Source organism: Juglans regia, chromosome 3, assembly GCF_001411555.2.
Source record: "Juglans regia cultivar Chandler chromosome 3, Walnut 2.0, whole genome shotgun sequence".
Classification (NCBI taxonomy): domain Eukaryota; kingdom Viridiplantae; phylum Streptophyta; class Magnoliopsida; order Fagales; family Juglandaceae; genus Juglans; species Juglans regia.
The window spans coordinates 31929891-31939962 of NC_049903.1; the positions used below are offsets into that span (position 1 = coordinate 31929891).

Sequence of the window (10072 nt, forward strand, 5' to 3'; positions counted from 1 at the left end):
ACAGCAACAGCTATGTAAGTTACATGTTACCTAACGGTAATTTGCTATTAGAAAACTAACGGTAGGATCGACACGTGACATACTGATACCCTATGGCAATCTTCGTTTGGTTGACATGGATATTAATATTGAGGTAAATAAATAATTACAAATTTGTTAAAATTAAAAACTGAAAAGCAAAGTATCGAATTGAAAACCAACTTCTACAAATATAAAAAATTATATAAAAATAAATTTAAAAATCAATATAATTTTATAAAATCAATATAATTTTATAAAATTTTTTAAATTTATTTTATAATAAAATTAACTATATAGTCTGACGTACCATATTAAATCATATCAATTTATAAGTTTATTTTGATGTAATCTAAAATATTTCTCAATTAAAAAATAAAACTCAAGCACCTATTAACTCAAAAAGAAAATAAAGCACATGAGTCAAACTCCAACATACTATTGAGGAATAATTTTATATTATTTATGAATAAGGTATTGAGTATGTTTATAAAGAATGAACAATCATCTATTATATAATCGATTTTATGAGATTAGTTAAATTCATGAATTTTTTCATGGTATAAGAGTTTACTACAGGACGAATCAGGACCCACACTACTTATTCCGTGACAAGAATCAGAAAAAAAAAAAAAACCTGCATGTGAAGGAGTGTGTTAAAAAATAATCTCACATTATCTATAAACAAGATCTTAGTCGTATTTATAAGAAATAAATAATCATTTCATATAAAATTAATTTTATAAGATTGAGTTAAATCCATAAATCCATTCACACACATACGTGGGAGGGCGCACCTGCACAAGGCAACGAAGCAAGTAGCTGAATGGAATTTAAATAATCTTTAATATGATTCACTGTTCACTTCCACATCCCAAGTCCCAACTGGCCCATGTGGTCGCCATTTTTCTGTATATGTTCTTTGCCTTTCTTTTATTCGTTTCTTCTTTTACAATAACCAATCACAACAACTTTATTTGGACCGAGACAGTGTCCATTTGAATCATTTTCACAAAAAGGAACATCCTATCTTTGTCCCATTATATCTTAATCATCAAACATAATCCAAACCTTAAAAAAAATTAAGTCCTTTGGTCATTAGAGTTTCGTACCTTAATTGATCTATCTTTCAGGTTTCTAATTGCTCACTAATATTCTCTTCATTTAGAAATCTGTATCCGAGGGTCTATGATCTATCTTCTATCAAATTACTGTTATTTTCTTTTGGTCAGTATAAATAAATATTAGAGAAGCTTTGCATTTGATCACTAACGTTTCATGTTTCATACATTCAAATATCAAATTATTAAACATTACCATTCTAATTATACAAAATGACAAATAATGGTCTAATTTTGACCGGACATGACATTATCTTGACAGCCAAGATGATGTACATTGCAATATTTAAATATTTTGGTGGTTTAATGTATTTGTTTGATCATTAAGGTATAAAAACTGTCATATATCTTTACAGTGATGATGTGAATCGTAAGTTTTGTGCACTCATTTTGAGGAAAAAAAAAAAAAGAAATCTACCATAAAAAATGAATTTTCAGGTAGGTTATAGATTTTCCACTTTTTAAAATAAAAATGAGTGTAGAGAACTTACACGCCGTAAGATTGAACATATAATGGTTAAGGTATAAAAATTCCTTTTTATATTTTAGACTTTAGAGTAATGTTAAATATCGTTCAGAGAGTTCAAATCTCACACATTCATTTTGTAAAAAGTGAAATTCGCTGTGAAAAAGTAAGTTTTTTATATGAATCTTGTATTTATCCCACTTTTTTAAAAGAAATGCGCATGACTTACACGCCATATGACAGAACAAATAATTTCCCTAATTATTTTTGTGATTAGAATAAAACTTTTTTATTACATGATTATAAGAGTATTATTGAGTAGTCTTGAATTATAGATAGATGAAGTCACATTCAATCACAATAATACCTAATGTATCATTAATAATTAATCATTGAATAATTATTAGAACATGGTAATGAAACAATATTATCATCACAACATACATATTTGGAATTAGTTTTACTTGAGGAGAAGGAAGGAAATAAATTCACGTACGCAAGTTGGCATAACGTCGAAGAATAAACGAGGGGTGAGGCAGAACAGCGAAACAACAGACCGACCTCAATAGGGGACCCGATTCATTCGTTCAACCATCCTCGGTTCCCTTCCTTTTCCCGAGATTCCCGTTTCCCTATAAAAACTCGCTCTCTTCTCTGTTCCTCTCCTCCCCTCCCCTCCCCTCCCTCGCTCGCTCTCTTTTATTCTTCTACGAAAGACGCTTGTTGATCTCTTTCTTCTTCTTCTTCTTCTCCCATTTTCTCCCACAAACTGGTTCCTCTCTGACTCGTTATCGGCCTGTGGGGTTGCGAAGGAAATGGTGGCAGATAACAAGTCGAAATCCGGTATCTCTTTTGCCGGAACTTTCGCCAGCAGTGCTTTCGCCGCTTGTTCCGCTGAGGTTTGTTATTTTACTTTTTTATCCAAGTTAGAATTATGTAAATTAATCACATTTTTGTTTGGGTGTTTTAGTTAGTATTGTCACCTTGGATCGTTGTCCTGAATATGTTCAAACACTAATGAAATTTGTTAAAGTTCGCTATAATTGGCTCTCATGGTTGAGATATTGCTCTCCGAGGCACTGTCAGATAGCAAATCAACATGGCTTTACATTGTTATTATGTTAAATTGGTTGATGACCCATTACAACTTACAATTATTACATCAATTCTTAAACCGATTTCTAGATCTTGGTGGTAGTGTTAGAATGCTGATTAAGTGATTAAATTTACGGATTCCTAGCTTTTGGAACAACCTGTAATTTATCTGTTCTTAGAAAGAAAGGGGGAAAAAAGAAAGTTAAAATTTTGCGTGTTGCTTGATCTTTATGGAAAACTGGTTATTTATCGAGGATTACATCCACGGTGACAGAGCATCAGGGGAAGCCTTACAATTGCGGCTTTCAAATGTGTTAGGCTTGGAGAAGGCCTGAAAAGAAAAATGGTTACAACCTCTGTAGTGACCGTATTTACAATAACTTTTTGAACCTTACCATTTATATCATAATATTATCACCATGAATCAAGCACTTGAAGTGGCTATAATCTCTAATGACTAATTATACTGTGGTCTATAATTCATGTTGTAGTGATACAAATTGTGCATGTAGTGATATTGCACTTATGTACCTGGTAAAGCTTCAGTTAGTTAATGACTCCCTGCTTCATAAGAACTCAATCTTGAACTTTGGAGAACAGTATGGTAATTCAGAATCCAAGTCATGCTGGTTTCTCTACCATATTTCATGTGCTCAGTTCACCAGTGATATAGTCATTTTAATTGCTGAATTCTGGTACACTTGAGTTTTAGAGTTCATATATTTAGTGGCATGCACATGAACTTGCTGCAGATATGTACCATTCCTTTGGACACCGCTAAAGTTAGGCTTCAGCTCCAAAAGAAAGCTGTTGCAGGTGATGTAATGGCCTTACCAAAATACAAGGGCATGCTTGGCACTGTTGGTACCATCGCAAGGGAAGAAGGTCTATCGGCACTGTGGAAAGGCATTGTGCCGGGATTACATCGTCAATGCCTGTTTGGAGGTTTAAGAATTGGATTGTATGAACCTGTAGGTCTTCTATCTTTCATTATCAGAACTTAGTTTAAATTTATATGTTCTGTTTGCTTGCTGATGTCTGATACCGGTATATTATCTGTGAACTTGACAGGTTAAAAATTTGTATGTGGGCAATGACTTTGTTGGAGATGTTCCTTTATCCAAGAAAATACTTGCTGGACTTACAACTGGTGAGCAAACTGTTGGATGCTAATGATATTGTATACATTTGCTAGTTCTGAAAATTTATTTTACTTGTCTCTGTCCTAATAAACAGGTGCCCTAGCAATCACAATTGCAAATCCAACTGATCTTGTGAAAGTTAGACTTCAGGCTGAAGGAAAATTACCACCTGGTGTGCCAAGGCGCTATAGTGGAGCTCTGAATGCTTATTCGACAATTGTGCGAAAGGTTGTGCATCTAACCTGGAAGTCACTAGGCCTCCTTCCGGTTGATAATTCTATTTGGTTTTTCTAACCTGTTTCACAATTGTTAGGAAGGATTTGGTGCTCTTTGGACTGGACTAGGGCCCAATGTAGCAAGAAACGCAATTATAAATGCTGCTGAACTAGCTAGCTACGATCAAGTGAAGCAAGTGAGTTCAATATGCCAAAACACATGATCAGTCCCTGGGTTTTGACTTGTTATCAAATAACTCCCTGGGTTTTCAAAATCATCGTTTTACTCCTTGAGAATGTCGATCTTATTAAAATGATCCTTGCACCCTACTTCAGTACCAAAAAAAAAAAAACAAAAGGAAAAAAGAAAGAATGGAGAGATGCTCACTAGACATGTAATTACCAATTCACAACACAAAAGGTGTTCAAATTGTCACATCAACCCATAATCAACGGGTTTAGCCTTCTGTAGCATTTTGATTGGTCATTACATGAAGAATGGGACATGTGAGCATCTTTCTATTAGGGTTTTTTTGTACAGAAGTTGGGTGCAAGAACCATTTTGATGATGTCAACACTCCCAAGGACTACAATGATAATGTTGAGAAAAATGCTTTAGCCACAAAGGGATTTCATAAAAGTAAACTCATAAACAGGCGTGGTTTGATGTGGTATGTCAAATTTTAAAGTTACTTTTATCGTAAAGTAGATCTAACATATCATATGATGTCACATCGATTTATGAGTTTACTTTTGTGAAATCTTTTTGTGGTTGTAGCCTGTAGCACTTCTCTATTTTTGAAAGTAAAAAATAGGTGTTTGATAATAAGTCAAAACTCAAGGACTGATTTAGTGACCTTAAACTTTTCCTATCATTTGAAGCACAACTGTTTGTGATATTCTTGGCTAACAAGGCTGATATATTTCAATGCAGACAATTTTGAAAATTCCAGGGTTCACAGATAATGTTGTCACTCATCTCTTTGCTGGTCTCGGGGCAGGGTTTTTTGCTGTTTGTATTGGCTCCCCTGTTGATGTGGTACTCTATCTATCACAGATGCACTTTTTTCGAACAGTTTTTTCTTTTTTACAGACTGATGCATAACCTTTTTGGTGTCAACTTGCCAACAAATTAAGCAACATGGTGCTTTGCATATATGACGTCTTTCCGATCAGCTTTGTTATGCTGTATATTTGGTGCCTGGAGTTTATGGTGTGATTTTATTTGGTAACTGGATGGGAAATTAAATGATCCTGTTAACTTAGGACCAGACCATGCAGTTTGTACATGGTTACATGGAGTTCCTTTGTATTTGTTAATGACAATTAGCATGTCAATTGTAGATTCCACCCTGCTCCCATTCTTCTGATATTGCCATTGTTACCATAAATATGTGATGATTTAAATTAGTGTTGGCATCCGTTTGGGAGGTCGATAAGCAGATCCATTCTGCCCGGGTTAAAGTATATCTAAATCAAAACTTGATTCTCACGTCTTTAGGGGTAATTGATTTGTTTCCTGTTTTCTTGTCTGCTTATTATGTAACTTGCTTCCTCTTTCTAGTTTTGTTCCTTCTCTTTTTGCTGGAGTAAAAGAATTGCTTCCTCCATTTGATGTTTTAATTTAGACTAATCTGATTGCTTTGATGGTTCTTCCATTGGTAGGTTAAGTCAAGAATGATGGGAGATTCTGCTTACAAAAGCACGCTTGATTGTTTCCTCAAAACTTTGAAGAATGATGTATGTTTTTCATTCTAGCTCTATTTGACCCTTTGTTTATTTATTTATTCTTTTTGTTTGTTTTGGGGGAGAGGGGTGTAGGAGTGGGAAAAAAGGGGAAGTGGGGTGAGGTTTAACATTTGTTGATTTCTGACTTCTTTTTGCTTTTTGTTCTTGATGGGTCATTATGGGGAAGATACCATTAAGGCGCTAAAGGCCTAAAGTTATTTTTTTTTCTTTTTTAGTAAGATAATTCTTTACGACCAATAGAGAGCATATGCTGTTTAACTTATTTGCATCTTGATACACTTTAGCAATTACTGTTCATTTCGAAGTGCCCTATTACATAAAAACATGTAAACTTACAGACCTTAATGTTATTATGCAGGGACCTTTGGCTTTTTACAAGGGTTTTATCCCAAATTTTGGACGGCTTGGATCATGGAATGTCATCATGTTTCTCACATTAGAACAGGTATAAAATGCAACCTATTTATATTGATATTGGTGCTTGTCATTTCCTCCCTTTCAAGTTTCTTGCATTTGGCCTGTACACCAGTTTTCACCGTCCACTTCTGTAGCAAGATATTACATTGTATGCTTGGATCAGAAACCCCCTTTCAGCAATTGGGGGTTGAGATTCTTTTGTGTTGGCATATAATAATTGGAGATAACCTTTTGGAGGTATTTTAATGCCAATTGAAAGAGTAATGCTATACACCACACTCATCCTATTTTGATCATACCATGTGGTATGTGGCACATTCATCACCATTAGATGATAAAGAAGCATGCAATAAATGATCATTTAATGGTGATAAATGTGTCATATCATACTTAGTGGGATGAAAGTGGGATGGTAGTATGGTATATATAATTTTCCATATATATACACACACATATGGATTGATTGTCTTTTTGGAAAGCCTGATCATCTTTCTTTGTCCGCTTTGCTTTTTTTCCCAATGGCAGGCTAAGAAGTTTGTCAAAAGTATAGAATCATCTTGAGACCCAAACATTACATGCAAACAGGGGCGTTGGGTCCTGCATGTAGGTTGCATCAGCAGTCGGTTGAAGCTGGCTAGCTAGAATATAATAAAGTTTTGATCAGTTTTCAGTCTTCTATTTTTGCCAATTGAGATGGAGGAGGATCCTGCAAGAGGAACACTCCAGGAGATTTTTAGAAACTTTAATCTTTAAAACGGCAATAAGTCATTTTTTCTGGACGACATGTTGCTTGCTTGCCATTCCTATTGATGGCATTCTAATCATTGATTTATGCTTCTGTTGCTTTCTTTGCTTTGTGCTTCGTGTCCAATGCATCATCCCTAATACAAGAAAACATGTTCCAATATGCGAGTGAATGGGGCTACTCCTGCTCGTGTTCTGAGACTACACAGGAGTACTGACTCCAAAAAATAGAAAATGTTAATATGCCTCTTCATTTATACCATTTATTATGCCCCTTTAATACCGCGTGGTTTTTTAAAAATATTTAAAACACAAACATAAAAGGGTAGAAGAAATTTAAGATTTTAGTCTTCTCTCTTTTTATGTTTTCACGAGTCATTTTGTTTTGAATATATATTTTTTAATAAGTCACGTGGTGCTACACCAAGAGATCAGCAAAATGAGTAGTATAAATTAAAAAGTATAGTGATATGATTGGTCGAATTCATCGGTGATCTAAGTCCATATCTCAGCATTAATATGATCAAAGAGGGTTTAAGAATACATAACAAAGGAATTGTAACAAAAGAGAGACCATTTAAATAGATGAGCATTATAAAACTTGTCAACCACAAAGACTAGTTTGAAATAAGGCTAAACCTTAGGGACCACTACAATAAATTTTATGAACCGGTGAACTGATGGATAACTAGGATCGATAATAGAATGCACCAACCAGCTAAAATTTATCAAATTAAGTTGATAAATTAACTTCAATTACTCTGTTAATTCTGATATTAAAAGTGAATAAACTTACAAATTTCTGTCAGGTAGGGTTAAAAAATTGTAAAGTTTTGAGAGCGCAAAATGATAATTTTCACTCTTAAAGTTATAAGAGCCCATTTTCAAAGCGTTACTCAAATGAACATTTTGAAACTTCACACTATCAAATTATAAAAATTGTAAAGTAATCACTCCTGAACAGTCGCTTAAAGCATTCCTAACACTCAATTTGAGATAGAAGTTGTTTTTTCTTTTTTAATTTTTTTTTATTTTATTAAAGATATACAGTTTTAGTGTGTACAAGTCTCGTGCACTCTATTTAAAAAAAGTGGAGCCTACTATAAAAAATGAATTGAATTTTTTTTTTCATGTAGATATTAAATTTAACTATTTTTTTTTTCAAAATGAGTGCACGTAGTTTACACAATCTAAAATTGTACAAATTATTTTACTTTAGAATATTATACATATATATATATATATATATATAATAACGAGGCATGAGTTACGCTACATAACTATAGGAAGACCATATATTTGATATTTTGAATGTTGAGATGAGATGAAAAATCCATAGATAGATAATAGTTAAATAGTTTGTGAATAACAATGAAATAATTTGAGTTAAGATATTTTGTAGGATTTTGGAAAACGATAGAGAAAATTTTGAATAAAAATATTATAAAGTTAAAATATTGTTAGATCAATATAATTTCTTAATATTATTTTTATTTTAAAATTTGATAGTTGAATTATTCTTTTAGTTATTGTTTGAAATTTTGAAAAAGTTGTAACGATTAGATGAAAAAATTAAAAATTTGAAAATTTGAAATTGAAAAATATTTATATTTAAGTAGTGGTTGCATGCTAGGTTTGGATATCAAAACTATTTTAACTCATCTCATCTCATATCATCATTACAAATTTTATAAATTTTCACATAAAATACTATAAACAATTCAATTTTTTAAATTTCAAAACAATAATAATATTAAAAAAATATTTTAATAATATTTTATTTAACTTTTAATTTTTATTTAAAATAATATCATCTTATCTTAGTATCCAAACGGAAACGAGTCATAAATCACAGCAATCATCAGTATATATCATACTTGGTATGATTGGTATCGCCGAAGTCGTTGATCTAGAAAACGTACGTTTGAACCAACGCGGTTTGGCGAAGTAATTGACTCCTTCTCATCATCGTTGCGTAATGGATGGTGTCACCGAAGTCGTTGATCTAGAAAACGTTTGAACCAATGCGGTTTGGCGAAGTAATTGACTCCTCATCGTCGTTGCGTAATGGATGGGAGTAGAGGGCCAACGCATGGCATCTTTTGAAGTTCTGCTATTCATCAACTCAATATATCATTTTTTTTCTTTATCTTAAATTTATTGAGTTTTCTACTGATCATCGTCTATATATTACATATGAGCTATTTTGGGCATCAGCCCATATCCGCAGCACATCCGCGCTGTGGTTTCTTTTTTTTTTTTCACCTAATATATTTAGTGTGCAGCGGCTGTTATACACAGTAAAATGTGATTTATATTTTCTCATTACATATTAGATAAGAAAATAAAATAAAATAAAAATATAGTGTGTTGTGTGTTGAGATGACTAACAGAAATTTTCTTTCAGGTTAAAGCACGCAAGTACTAGCCACTTTCCTAGCTAGTTGCGAGGACTTTGAGAGCGTAAAAATGGAGCTGTAGTCAACGATACAGACTGCCAATACATTCCCTCCATCCATCCCATAGTCTGATATCTTCGATCGCCTTCATATATAAAGACAACGCCCTAGCAGCTCGTACGTACGCCTCCTGCTCCACCATTATCAAGCAAGCTGCTGGTAGCAATGAAGCTGGTTGATCAATATTCGTATATGCTTCTTGCCGCGTTTCTCTTCGGATTTCTTCTACTCCAAGCTCCAGTACCTTGCCATGGCAGGAAGATTACTTTCATGCATTTTGTTGAATCACAGAAAGCAAGAATGGAGAAGTACTCGCAGGTTGTATCACGCGGCCGGGACCTTAGGGCCGAGATGATACCCATAGGGATATTTGCACCAAAGGCCAACCGTCTACGTGCGCAAGCAGCACCTCCCAGTCCAGGCACAAATGAGTAATTTAGTTAGGTTTCATGGTTTCGATGTCTGTCTATGTACTTTATTGATCCTCCATGCATATTGTACTCTCCAATAAGTTGAATTATGGGGAAATAAACTAATTGTTTGATCTGTACTTTTGATTCCTACGAATCATATATATTCAGTACTACTTAATGGTGTTTGTTTTTCCAATGGCATTTTCTTCAGTGCATCATGTGTTGTAATTTTT

At 33.6% G+C, this 10072-nt stretch overlaps 1 protein-coding gene across 1 annotated transcript; it reads left to right on the forward strand.

Moving 5' to 3' along the window:
- Positions 1-2121: 2121 nt before the first annotated feature.
- Positions 2122-7074, forward strand: LOC109004201 (mitochondrial uncoupling protein 1-like). The gene is made up of 9 exons (XM_018982661.2): positions 2122-2504; positions 3453-3671; positions 3772-3850; positions 3937-4070; positions 4156-4254; positions 4992-5096; positions 5723-5797; positions 6165-6251; positions 6749-7074. The coding sequence occupies exons 1-9, from the start codon at positions 2421-2423 to the stop codon at positions 6782-6784; spliced, it is 918 nt and encodes a 305-aa protein (XP_018838206.1). The 5' UTR covers positions 2122-2420; the 3' UTR covers positions 6785-7074.
- The last annotated feature ends 2998 nt before the right edge of the window (positions 7075-10072 follow it).